Below are 14,333 nucleotides of genomic sequence, written 5' to 3'. Positions count from 1 at the left end.
AGAGCTTCTATACTATTCTGGTAGATAGTCCCTATATTAATTTCACTGCTCCACCGTGTTTCACCAGCCTGTTTTTACTGGCTCTTCAGGGAGCAAACTTGCAGCATAACGGGACAGTTTTGATTGATAATGGCAGTGGCAACCTGATCACAGCATTGCCGCTGCTATATACTCAAAGCCACGCCCCCTTCCCTTTTCACACCCCCCCTGCATAGAATCAAGAACCAGGCAGGCACGAGAGCTCAGCGCCGCCTATTCTCTGATGTAAGAGGGACGGGAGCTGGGCATGTGAGATAGAGTAACCATGGGGAACAAACAGCGCATCCCCACAGCTCAGTAACCATAAACGAGCTGTCAGATCTCCTGATCAGGAAACATTGCAGCAGAGAGCATTGCAGAGAAAACTTGAAAACCATTTATCCAGTGTCCGCATCATATAGGGATTGTACTTAGATAGTATTAAACTAGTCTCCTACAACTCACACATTATCGGGACATATCAGAAGGATATATGCGACACCCTGTGATACTTCACTTGTGTGGGTGACACTATCAGGTAGAATTGAATGCCGGTCTGTGGATCAACACAAAATATAGTGGCTGCATTATGTTTATGATGCATAGGTCTGGACTCCTATTATACATCTACACTTCACAAAAAGCAGCCAAAACTGACATTCTCAATAAGTCTTGCCGGACTAACGGATTTCATCCTGTGGATCCATCTGCATTCTACCTGAAGAATACTTTTATCCCAGTTACACCCTCAACAACCTGTATTCCAATACATTTCGTAGAAGCAGGATTACCCCGATGTACCATATGGACATGTCGTAAGATTGGTGTATCTCTCTTATTTTGGATATCTTTAAAGTGATCCCGCATTCTGCTTCTAAATTCTCGCTTGGTTTTACCAACATAGTCCATCGGACACTCACATTTAGCCAGGTATACAACCCCGCTGGATTTACAGTTAATGAAATCTCTGATTTCAAACTATTCACTCGTATGGAGGTAGCCATCTTTAACTTTATTCTGATAACTTGCTGCAGCGTGATATCACACAACAAAAGCCATTTAAAAGTCATTAAAAAAGTCAAGATAAGAGATCTAGCCATTGTTTATTTAATGCATTAAAAGTCAAGGTAAAGACGGCTACATCTGTAGCTCAACTGATAAATGTGCGTGAGGGCAATAACTGGTCACAGGCAATGCATGTTCGATATCTAAATGTCCCCATTGGCTTTCTGGACAGCCAATTATCCTGTGGCTGTGGTGGGCATAATGGCTGTTGACTAGGCGATCCCTTAGGCTCCTCCCTCTACGAAAGGTAATTTGAGGTCCTGGTCATGCAACAGAATCCTCTAATGTCTTTCCAGGATCTTTCTAATTTCTCCATGAGCCTCATCCCAATTACCCTGAACTGTCTATCTTTTTGTTCTGTTTTAAGTTTCGGGACCAATAGAGAATTACGTTCCTTGTCCACAGCCATTTCAAATGCCTCCCGCAAAATGCGATGAGGATATCCCCGAGTTTTAAAACAACTACGGAAATCCTTAGCCTGTCTCTTGAACATTGAGGTTTTAGAACAGTTCCTCCTGAGGTGGAGATATTGCTCCCTAGGTATACTCTTTTTAAGAGCATATGGATGTGAGCTCTCCCACCTCAGGAGGCTGTTAGTTGTGGTACTTTTCCAAAACACCTCTGTTTTTATATATCCATTAGGATCACGTTCAATGGAAACGTCCAGAATGAGCAGTGCATGTTTATCGTCTGTCATCTATGAATCTCAGCCAGAGGCAGATATGCTCCTGCCACCGGCTGAGGTCCTCAGAGAAGACGACATTGGCCTCCCACCAAGCCAGGAGCAAGTTTGCGTACATAGGAGCACAAGGGCTCCACATCGCAGTGCCCCTGAGCTAGTGGTAGCCATCAAATACAAAGAAATTCCTTGTCAAATAGTACTCCAGTAGTTCTAGCACAAATTTGTTATGTGCCTGTAGATGTATCTCTCTAGTATGCAGATAGCATTTTACCGCTCCCAATCCAAAGTGATATTGGATGGAGCTATAGAGAGCCTCTACATCTATAGAGCCTAACAACATAGTGTCCTTCATTTGTATCCCCTATAGTTTTAATAATAGCTCTGACGTATCCCTGATGTACAAGAGTAATGCCCTGACGAAGGGTCGTAGTATGACATCTATATATGTTCCAATGTTCTGGTTTATACTCCCTATCTCCAATACAATTGGTCTTCCCTTTAGCGGTGTTATGCCCTTATGGATTTTGGGAAGAGGGTAGAATGTGGCCAGAACTGGAAATTTTGGGAACAAGAAGTCATACTCATCTTTTTTGATCAGTTCGGAGGACAGGGCTCCACCAAGGTGTCCATCAAATTCTTTCAGGAAAGCACTGATCAGGTTCATGTCCAACTTCCTATAGAATGTAGTATCTGACAGTAGTTCCAGACATAGGGATTTGTACTTTGAGGAGTCCAGGGCCACCACATTCCCCCCTTTATCTGAGGGGTTAGTTGTGATGGTCCTGTCTTTTTCCAAATTAGACAAAGCCTCCCTCTCCAGTCTATTTACATTTTTGAGCCCCCTTGTCTTTCCTCCTAATGCCTCCAAATCCCGGTTCACAAGTTTTTGGAAAAATTTCAATGTTAGAATTATCTGCCTGTGGTGGCATGCACACACTTTTTTGTTTTAAATTAGTGAAAGGTCCCAAGGATCTGTCCCTTTCATTATGCTCTATATGTTCCCCAGGTGACCTCACTGCTGGTAGATCACTTGCCTCCAGATTATTTTCAAGGAAAACACGTCTATTCAGTGCGGAATAGAGTTTAAACCACTGCCACTTTCTAATGAATAGGGAAATGTCCTTAGTTCAAACAAAGGGATCATACTTCTCGGTAGGTACAAATGATAGATGTTTTTTGAGAACTATGAGTTCTATCTCAGTCAAAACATGGGTGGACTGATCCACAATCTGCATGTTATCAGTAATTACTGATCCTAGTCCTGATTCGCAGAAGTACGGTTCCGTATGGGGTATTGGTTTAGAGGCGGGGCCTGGGCTAAAAAAAGAGTTGCCCTCTTGTTCAGCCCTGCTATTGTTGGACATATTACCTCTATGTGCAGCTCCCCATCCATATGACCTGCCTCTACCTCTTCCCCCTCTACTTGAACCTCTTCCTCTGTTTTCTCTTTGGCTATCCTTCTCATAATCTGAACAATCAGCTTCTGAAGAAGATAAGTCCTGATCGACTTATCTGGGACAGGATTTAGCCAATAAAGAATAAGCCCTATTTTCCTTGAATTATTGTAGATCCCTTATGAACTATTGGTGTTTTCTGTCCCTGATGGTATTCTGAAACCTTTCTATCACCCCCTGCAGGGTGGCCTCTTTCTTATCAAATTGGGGATCAGTTTTTTGGTTTAAAATCTATTCCCTAAGGTCATTTAATCTCTTGGATTTTATTTCCCAGGAGCCCCTTTCCTCCTCCAAGTGAATATGCATGAATCTAAGAGAACTAGCTGTAGCCTCCCACTCCTATTTGTTCATTAGGTTCACACTACGTACCCTGTCTGCTGGGGTCAGAGTGATTCGCAGCCCCCTTGGAACTATATTTTTTTATACAGCTTTCCATTGACTGAATCTCCCACCATGTGACAATATAGTCCTTATAGACCTTTGTTAACTCCTTAAATGCAGTCTTTACATTAGTGGTTGTTAATGATTGTGTGTATTCTTTCTCTGAGAACACATCCCTTGCTACAGTGCTCCATTTGTCAAGGTCTGGTACTCCTGTTAGGAAACTGGCCATATTCGCTAACTCAAAATAAAAGTAATTGTACTTATTAAGTGATTGTAGTAGTGTTCACTTAACTGATTGCCCTGCTGGGCTAAATAATATACAATAGTGGCAGGACGTGACCATTAATCTAATCTACTATCTTGTGTGTCGCCAGTTAAGCTCCATAATAAGAAATTAAAACGTTAAAAAAATCCCAGCAAAATGGATTTTCACCGATTCACTCATCTCTTTCACCCACACATTAGGGTAACTGAAAGCCATTTAACCTATCATTGTGTAGTATGGGAGAATATCAACTCAATCTAAAGTCCATGTCGGTATGTGATAAATGTATCAACAAAAATGTGTATAGTCAGAGTTACTGTATGTTCACTGTATTTCATTATTAAATTAAATAATCCCAAATAGCAATGGTAATAGTATGAGAAAGCAAATTAATAATTTTATTTTGACGTTTTCAGAAATTTGACAAGGAACTATTCCAATGCATGATTAGTTGACATTAAAATACTCATTTGGTTTGCATAACATGTATAAAAAAATGTAATCTTAACAAATATAAAATCAGAAAACCATTAAAATACTTTAAATACCCCACAGAATTCATGACACTATCATTAATTAAACTATGCTCAACACTGAACACAGGAACCCATATTTATCTCCACAGATTTAGAAGTGACAGACGATCATCATTAAGGAGATGACAAAATGATGTATCCAACATTAGCCGTGAAATTTAAGCTAATTTCTTTCCCAGGTAATGACACCTTGATGCAGTGCAATGTGAGGCATTTCTAAAATATGGTTCATATATTATATTAGAACTCAAAACAAACACCCATAAAATATTTCAGAATATTTAGACATAGAATCTGGTAGTTTGTAACAATTCACCTCAAACATAAGTGTGTTTAATTGGTACATTAGTAACTGTTATACAGATACATTCTTCAGTACATTAAAAAAAAGTTAAACCACTTCCCTACATTAGCCTATTACTATATATTTACCAGGACATATACTTAAAACAGGCAAAATAATTTACAAAAGAAAGAATTTGCATTGGGTCTTAAAGGACAATGTGCCAATCATTAGGGTTCAGACATCCGTAGCGTATTTGCCTTGTATTTTCATCTTTATAATGTAAGCCTATGGGAAAAATATTCCATAGCGCAAGAAATCGAGAAATCTGCGTTACAAAATATTTTCCCATTGAACATTGTGAGTTTTCCACAGTGTGTTTTTGTACTGCAAAAAACTGTAACTGTCCAATGAGAAAAATATTCTGCATCTAAAATAGATTTCTACATTTTTTACGTTTTCGAAAATGTTTCCCATAGGTTTACATGTTAAAGTTCAGCATACAAGGCAAATACGCCACTTGTGACTGCACCCTTAGACTTGCTAATAGTGAAGACTAGACTGGTGAGAAAATATCAGGAAATATTGTGCGCTATGTGAGCACGGTAATTAAAGAGACAGATATGGTTGACATTCTCCTCTGTGCCAATTAAATGTGACCTCCCTGCTGATGTTTTAAAAGTCTAATTAAAGTTATGTTTCAATTCCGCAGAGGTAAATACAATGTACAAGCACACTTATATATCTGTATAGTTGTTTTATAATGGTAAAATCCCTTTGACTATAAATGATATGATTTATTAGAAGTTAAAAGATCAATAACTTTACATGAGAGGCCTGCACAACTTGTCAACTGCTATCTGCACACATTATTGCATTAAAAGGTATGTGAATGTCACAGTCTTAGGCCTCATGCACACAAACTTATTTTTTTCCACCTGTAAATACTAGCGTAAATACGGGTCCTTGGTCACATGTATTCGACCCGTATTGCACCAGTATTTACGGACCCGTGACCGTAAATACGGGTCTGGTGTCATCAGTATTCCACCCGTATTTACGGGCACGTTTTCGCTGCAAAATTGAACTGCACTAATCGGCAGCCCCTTCTCTCTATTAGTGCAGGATAAAGAGAAGGGGCAGCCCTTTCCACAGTATAGTAAAAGAAATTCATACAAACCAGGCCGTTGTCTTGGTGACGCGTCCCTCTTTCGTCATCCAGCCCGACCTCCCTGGATGACGCGGCAGTCCATGTGACCGCTGCAGCCTGTGATTGGCCTGTGATTTGCTGCAGCGGTCACATGGGCTGAAACGTCATCCCAGGAGGCCGGACTGGAGGAAGAAGCAGGGAGTTCTGAGTAAGTATGAACTTCTATTTTTTTACAGGTTGATCTATATTGTGATCGGTAGTTTCTGTCCAGGTTGCTGAAAGAGTTACCGCCGATCGTTTAACTCTTTCAGCACCCTGGACAGTGACTATCTCCTGACGTCGCCTAGCAACGCTCCCGTAATTACGGGTGCACATACGTAGTCACCCGTAATTACGGGAGCCCCATAGACTTCTATGGGCCTGCCCGTGCCGTAATTACGGCCTGAAATAGTTCTATATTTTTCAACGGCACGGGCACCTTCCCGTAAGCATACGGGAAGGTACCCATGGCCAATAGAAGTCTATGGGCCCGTAATTACGGCCTGTAATTATGGGCGTTTTTACGTTCATGTGCATGAGGCCTTAAGCAGCACTAATGTGGGCTTGCAAATTTTAGCATCTATATCTAAAGTGTTGCAAGCATCGTTTTATTGAACGCAGAATCATTAGAATATTGATTGAAACTTAGTTTGAGAAAAAGACTATTATGAGCTATATCATTTTTTTTTTCGCTTCAACACCTACTATACTTTGTCCTAGTAAACTATAGGGATTGCATCAGGGTAATGCCCGAAGACCCATGGACGGCTAGGGCCTACAGCCCCTTAGTCAGTTAGAATGCTCTTTAAACTTTAAGAACATAGCATACAAAAAAAAAATTATGTTATAGTAGTTGATGAGGGGTCCATGAGGGGTCCTTTAAGAACAAAGCCAAAAAAAATAAATACCAATGCTATAATAGTTGGTAAGGGACCCATGACTCCAGTCTGCCAGTGCTTTGCATATTTGCATATCACAGACACAGGAACTTGTCTTGCTTCATGTAACAAAAAAAAGCAACATTAAAGTATGTGGGAATATAAGGTACTTAATACTTTGAGCATACAACGCATCCATGGGAATTTTGCCTACTGGAATAATATTTTGTCATTAGAAAAAAGAACATACCATGAACATCTATGGTAATCAAAGCTCCAAGAGTAATACGTTCCATTTTCGTTAACGTCCCTCTCACAAGATTAACAATATCTTCAATTTGGTCACTGCATTTTTTCAGAATGGTTTGTAGACCTCCATTTTCTACTAGAGCCTGGAAAGACAAAGAAGGCAAAGGAACGATAAATATAATGTAAGCATTTGAGGCAAGTGATATTATTTTCTCAACTTTTTTGGAATAATAAATATGTGTTGGATTTAGAACATGAATCGATTATAATTCTTTAGAATGTTTTTTAATATATTATACTTGAGTTTTTTTAAAAGACACTTGGAGAGTTTGTAATTATTACAGATCAAGCTCTTTTTTTAAATAAAATATAATGCAAATGTGATCTGCCGAACACAAACATTCCAGAAAGTAATCCGTGTTTTTCCCAAAAATTATTCTATAGAGCAGGTGTCCACATCGTCTGCTATTGAGTAGATTGACTACGAATTTAGACATGGTAAAAGAAAGTGCTGTACAAATGTGTGTAGTAATCTTTAACAAATGTGTTCTTTCTGGATATTAAAGGGGTTTTCCCATGAAGCACATTTATGACATATCCACAGGATATCCTCAGAAAAAGCATGTTTTTTTGGGATATCCACAGGATATGTCATAAATGTCAAATAGATATCTTTAGAGCGGTGCCCCCTAAACCCCGTTCTAGCTTTTTGTGCTCATGCTGCCTCCCGGCCACTTTCTGATTACATGGTCAGGAGTTACGGAAACAGCGTAACTCGCTGAGCTACACTGTTTCCGTAACTCCCATAGAACTGAATAGTAGTTACGGAAACAGCGTAGTTTGCATGCTACGCTGCTTCCATAACTTCCATTCACAGCTATGCGAGTTACGGAAGCAGCATAGCTCAGCGAGTTACGCTGTTTCCGTAACTCCAGACATTGTAATCAGGAAGTGCCCATGAGTTAGCGTGAGCACAAAATGCTAGAACAGGGATTAGGGGGTCCCGTTCTACAGATAGGTGCGGGTCCCAGAGGTGTATATCTGACATTTATGACATATCCTGTGGACAAAACTTGAAATTGGGGTGCTTGATGTGCTTGCTAGTGCCCATGACCTTACGATCAAACCCGCTGATAAAGGGGGTGCGGTTGTGGTCATGGACACCAGTGACTACATCGAGGAAGCTCTCAGGCAATTGGGTGATATACAGGTATATAAGAAACTTAATAATGATCCTAAATTTGACATTATGAAGAAAGTGAGAATTATTGTTGATAATGCATATGCTATGGATCTGATAGATGTTAAATTGTATGAATATCTACGGGTTAAAGACCCTAGGACACCTGTTTTGTATTTACTTCCTAAAATACATAAAAGTATGTGTAAGCCACCTGGAAGACCGATAGTCTCAGGGATTGGATCATTATTCACACCCATTGCCACATTTCTAGATCAGCTGTTACGTAAAGGAGCAGTCACTGCAAGGTCTTATGTCCTGGACACAACCAAATTTATTAATAAATTGGGGGACATTGAGGTTTAAGATGATTGTCTCTTGGTGTCTTTCCATGTGGTATCCCTTTATACTAGTATTGAATATGAGAAGGGGATGTTGGCGGTTGTAGAGTTCTTGCGACATTGGACCCTCGATGATGAGCAAAAATAATTTATATTAGCATTATTAAAGATTGTATTACAGTGCAATTATTTTCTTTTCCAGGACACCTTTTACATTCAGTGCAGAGACACAGCTATGGGGTCCAATGTCGCACCAACGTACGCCAACATCTTCATGGCATTTTTTGAAGAGAGATTTGTGCACCCATCGAACTTCTTCCAATTTGTGGGAGGTTTGATGAGGTACATAGATGATATTTTCTTTGTATGGCATAGTAGTCAAATTCAGCTATTGTAATTTAAAGAGAAAATTAACAGTAATTTCCCAGAAATCCTATTCACTATAATATACTCTAGGGATAGTATACAATTTTTGGATACAGTTGTCTTTAAGAAAGACAATTGACTTGTCACTGATTTATATGTAAAACCAACTGATCGTAATAATTTATTACACTTCAGTAGCTGTCACCCTCGGGGCACAGTGGAATCCTTGCCATATAGTCAACTCCTTAGAGTAAAAAGAATAGTGTCATATGAGAGAATTGTTGAAAAGAGACTTAAAGGGAATGTGACGCTAGAAAACATTTTTTTTTTTTTAGTTCAACAATTAGTGTATAGGTGATTAAACATTGTTCTAATTTTTTTAATTTTTTTCACGAGTCAGGAAATATTTCCCAGTGCTGGTCACTAGATGGAGCAATTCCCAAAATTGCAGCATTGCATGTGGTAAAGCAACCACATTGCTTTATGCTGCAAAATTTGAGAAAACTCACTCGCTCTAGTGAGCTCTCAGAATCCCCCCTCCTTTATCCTGGCTAGTGCCGGGAGAAACGAGGGGATTGAACGGTCAAACCTCCTACACTGTGTGTCGCCATTTTTTGAGCTAACACACAGTGTAGTAGGTTTACATACACTAGTAAACACACAGTAAAACACTTACATACACAGAAATAACTTACCTGCTCCAGCCGCCGCCGCTCCCTCCGGTCCGTCCGCTCCGTCTGCTACCTCCCGCTCCAAGTGCACAAGTCCGGAAGCCGCGACCGGAAGTAGTAATCTTACTGTCCGGCCGCGACTTCCGGTCCACAGGAAAATGGCGCCGGACGTCGCACAGTTCAACTTGGACTGTGTGGGAGCGGCGCATGCGCCGTTCCCACACAGACGGCGTACAGCATAGTGGATGGAACGGGCCCCGTTCGCATTCACTATGGGACTGTATGTGCCGTATTCCATGTCTGTATGTGTCGTTAATCGACACATACAGAAATGGAAGAAAAAAATGGCAGCCCCCATAGGGAAGAAAAAGTTCAAAAATAAAAAAAATTAAAACACAAACACACAAATAAATATAAAAGTTTTTAATAAAACACTAAAATCAAACTGATGTCAAAAATATTTTTTTCGTGACACTGTTCCTTTAATACCATATGTAACAAATTCCTCAAAAGAGGCTACCCTAGCTCTGTCATTGAAATGGCCACTAATAAGGTTAAAGAACGTAAACAAAGTGATTTACTTGTAAAAAAAAACCTCTGATAAGAAAGTACATAAGAGAATTCCCTTCGTATCAACATTTTCTCCTGTTAGTAGGAAGATTTCCACAATTCTCCCTATGATGTCCTTTCGTAGATCCCCTAATTTAAGGGATCATTTGGAACGTGCAGATATTGGTCCTCTAATCAAGACTAGTATTAATAAGAAGGGATGCTTTCCCTGCCTTGGATGCTGCAATTGCAACAATATAATGCGGGGAAATACTTTGGTACATACCAGGACTGGGAAAACATATGGGATTAAGCAATTTTTTACTTGTCCTTCAAATTTTATCATATACGTTATACAATGTCCATGTGGACAATTATATGTGGGAGAAAGCACTCAGGAATGCCGAACACGGATTAATCAACATAAGTATAACATTAGGATTAAGAAGGTAGATTTGCCAATCCCAGAACATTTTATTAGATACAGACACAATATCTCGCAGCTGAAATTTAAAATAATTGATGGAGTGGCCCCAATGAGGAGAAGGGGTGATAGGGAAAAGGCCCTAAAGAAACTTGAATTAAAGGGGATCTATGAATTGGACACCCTGGAACCAAAAGGGTTGAATAGGGAGTTTAGAACTACGGGCATTTGTTAACCATGTGCCCATGACCATTTGGCCATGTTATTGTGGGTAATTATCGGATGTTTTTGGAATAATTACTTACTTGTTTTTATATATTTTTTAGGTAATTCACTCTATTTGGGAGATCACTTTAGAATTTATTATAAAGAAAGCCTTGAAAAGTTCTGATCAGTTCTGCTCTTGGAATGCTGTATGTCTTGGGATATTCTGCCTGCCCCATCGAAGATTATGGTTGCTGAATTTTGAAAAGCTTTATTATTGTCTGAAATTTGGGGTTGAATATTAATATATAATGCTGTTATATCTTATATCTTTTGATCCCATGTATGGGACATTTGTGGTTAATATAATTGTTCCCCTATGGCGTGTTTAAAATATTAAGTCTGAGTATTTGATAATATCAATATGTATGTTCTTTAGATGAGGCACGCAGAATCTTTGGTAGGGATTAAATAGAGACTATGTGCTCTGTTGAAGATTTGTTAGCGTCTTTTGTTTGCCTTGGCAAGCAGCTCTCTGCTGTTTAGTGTAACGTCTATGAGTAGGCGCCATTGCGTAAATGACCTTGACGCGCATGCGCAGCCCATACTGAGGTTGCGATGTGCAATCTTGGAGACGGCAGATGCCGGATGTTGATAACAGGGAGGGCCTGTCATGCGCAGTAGAGAACTGTGTAAAAAATGAGCAAAAAGAGCTTACATGTACTGATATACAGGTATTTTCTTGGCGATCCATATATATTTGGGTATTGTGTAGCATGTTAATAGTATGGGGGATATTTATCTGTCTTGTTACGTATTTTTTATGGATATACACATGTTGATACGAAATTTGTTCAGGAAGTGATGTGATATGATATAGGCTATATAAAGTGTGCACTGATTCACTGTTATTATGCTTGATAAAGACCCAATAGGGGTTGAAACGTTGCAAGTTTTATTGCCTGGTGAATAAAGACCAACACCTTTTTGGAACTCGAGTGCTGCAGTTTCTCTTATTTATATTCTATACAAGTTGTCCCTCTGGACCTGGGACGTTTATGCTGCGTGCACCATCCCTCGTTGGGATATTTGCCTTTCTCCTCTGGGATATCTGTTTGGTTGTGCTGCTGACTTCCTAAGTAATATCCTGTTGATATGTCCTAAATGTCCTTCATGGGAAAACCCCTCAGGCCTCATGCACACGACCGTGCTCGTAATTACGACTCGTAATTACGAGCACTGCCGGGCACGGCCGGCCACGGGCAGCCTGCCGCTTTTGCGAGCCGTGCTCCCATTATAAAGCATAGCAGCACGGCCCGTAAAATGAAAAAATAGAACATGTTCTATTTTTTTAACGGCACGGGCACCTTCCTGTGAGAAAACGGGAAGGTACCCGTGACTAACAGAAGTCTATGGGCCCGTTATTGCGTGTCGTAATTACGACCCGCAATAACGGGTGTTTTTACGGTCGTGTGCATGAGGCCTAACTGTTGGAATAATAAAATACAAATGGTAAAACAAGCTAGTCGTCCCTTTGCCGGTCTTTGATTCATGTTTTGGCTTTTAGAAACATTTTCATCCAAGAAAATAATTCTTCCTTGTTGAAACTAATTATATCACACCGATCTAAGAAAAATATTTGTTCAAGCCTACATCTGCGGCTTTAATTGAATGCCCAAAAACAAAGCTATAGTTGCCAAATTTTGAACATATCTTTCTCCAGGTTGCTTCCAAACAAATGAATACTTGTTATATTACATTTTTCTTTTTTTGTTTTGTTGCAGAGCCATCCTTCATCACCGCTGGGCAAATAATACATGATAATAATATTGATCTGTTCTACTTAAAGTTTATTGATAACTTAAAAGCACAAAAAGAAGTATTAACATATAGATTAACCAATTCATTCTAATAACATAAAGAAACAGAAATTAAGAAATTCGAAAAAGCAAGGTATTGGTAAAGCTGTTTGAGCAGATCTAGAGATGGGGATGGAATTGTAGGTTAAGGCTGCAGAATTTCTACAATGAGAATTCTGTGTGGAAATTCCACAGTATTTACAGTAACAGCAAAATGAATAAGATTTTGCAAATCTCAGGCCCACACTGAGGAATTAAATCACAGAAAGGTGCGAAAGTGTCCAGCAGTGCGACTTTCAAATCTGCAGCATGTCAATTTATGCTGCGTATTTTGTGCGGAGATGCTGCACGTTTGACCCATAGAATTCAATGGGACTCATAACTTTTGCACTAAAAAGTTTAGTTGTATTGCGGTTTGTACAGCGATTCCACTAGGGAATCGCAATAAAAAAGCAGAAAATTCGCAGATTCCCATAAGTTTGCTCTAATCAATGCTTCACACTAAATCCGCAGGTAAAACCAATTTGACTAATTTACCTGCGTTTTTTCGAGATTCCGCTGCAGAATTTCTGATGCAGAAAATCTGTAGTGTATCCTGCCTGTGGGAACATACTCTAAGGGAGTTCAACCTTGACCAGCAGGACACGAAGCAGGGGTGTTGTTAACAGTTATACCATTAAGCATTCAAGGGTACCCATATTTGTCAATATTCTCAAACCTAAAAACTTTGACGTTACCCAGCAAATACACATCTTATTTCTTGAATTAATAGTGATTAACTATTGCTGAACGAAGTATATCAGAAACTGTTAAACTGGATTCTCATTCCGTCTATTTGTATAGTACTGTTACATTATTTATTATATCAGCTTTTAAAATTGATAAACAGACACATAAAATAAATAAAACATTTCCATCATAGGTATATGTTATAGACCAAATGTGTGCCCTGGGCCGGAATTTAAAGTACTTAATTTTTGCTATTCCCGACATACTGTAACAATTCAGTTCCTCTTGGGTAAAAGCCTATTGAATAACCTTTCTAGAGGTTAACAGCCAAAAGAATTTTGATGTGCATAACTGCACTTGCAGACATACTCGGTATGAAACCTTTAACTTCTGTTCCTTAATAACATATTTTTTGTCAAAGGTTATGGGAAATTTTATTTAAGATATGTTGAGTTGTATGTTAATTGACAACCAACGCTATGAACGTTCATGGTTCAGCACACATATTTTCAACTACTCAATATTAAGACATCCTGATCAGGTAAAGAGAAAAAAAAACATCATAGTTTTTAATTGATCTTATTATATATTTAATATTTTTTTTAAATCAGAATTTACACTTTCAACACATTAGAAATTCCTATTAAAAAAAAATCAATTAAAGACATTGAAAATTATTAAAATAACTCACACAATCAGTCTTAACACAAATGCTTTTTTCTTTGATTGCATTGTATGCCTTGGATTATCTCAATCTGTAAGACCTCATGCACATGGCAGAGCACACTAGAGTACCTGCGGTTCCATAATATGGAGCTGTAGGCACGCTTTGTGCTAACGTATGGTGCCTTAATATGGCCCTGTATTACAAATTTACACCGAATACTTCCACAATCCCTCGTAAGAACTCAGAGGCATATGGAGTATGGTAGGGCCATAAAGGCTTCTTTGGGTGCCATATTATGGTTCCATACAAGTCAGAGGTTGTACAGAAGCAGTAGTATGCC

The 14,333-nt window shown here is 39.2% G+C and overlaps 1 protein-coding gene across 1 annotated transcript in view; it reads right to left on the bottom strand.

Moving 5' to 3' along the window:
• LOC142750387 (dynein axonemal heavy chain 3-like) overlaps positions 1-14,333 on the bottom strand; it is a 1,255,980-nt gene that overhangs the window by 763,981 nt on the left and 477,666 nt on the right. Inside the window, exon 26 of the mRNA XM_075859390.1 lies at positions 7,005-7,146. Coding sequence (XP_075715505.1) covers positions 7,005-7,146 — 142 coding nt within the window. The remainder of the gene's footprint in view (positions 1-7,004; positions 7,147-14,333) is intronic.

The sequence above is a fragment of the Rhinoderma darwinii genome, chromosome 3, assembly GCF_050947455.1.
Source record: "Rhinoderma darwinii isolate aRhiDar2 chromosome 3, aRhiDar2.hap1, whole genome shotgun sequence".
In the NCBI taxonomy this organism is placed as follows: Eukaryota; Metazoa; Chordata; class Amphibia; order Anura; family Rhinodermatidae; genus Rhinoderma; species Rhinoderma darwinii.
This window is presented reverse-complemented; position numbering and strand designations above follow the sequence as displayed.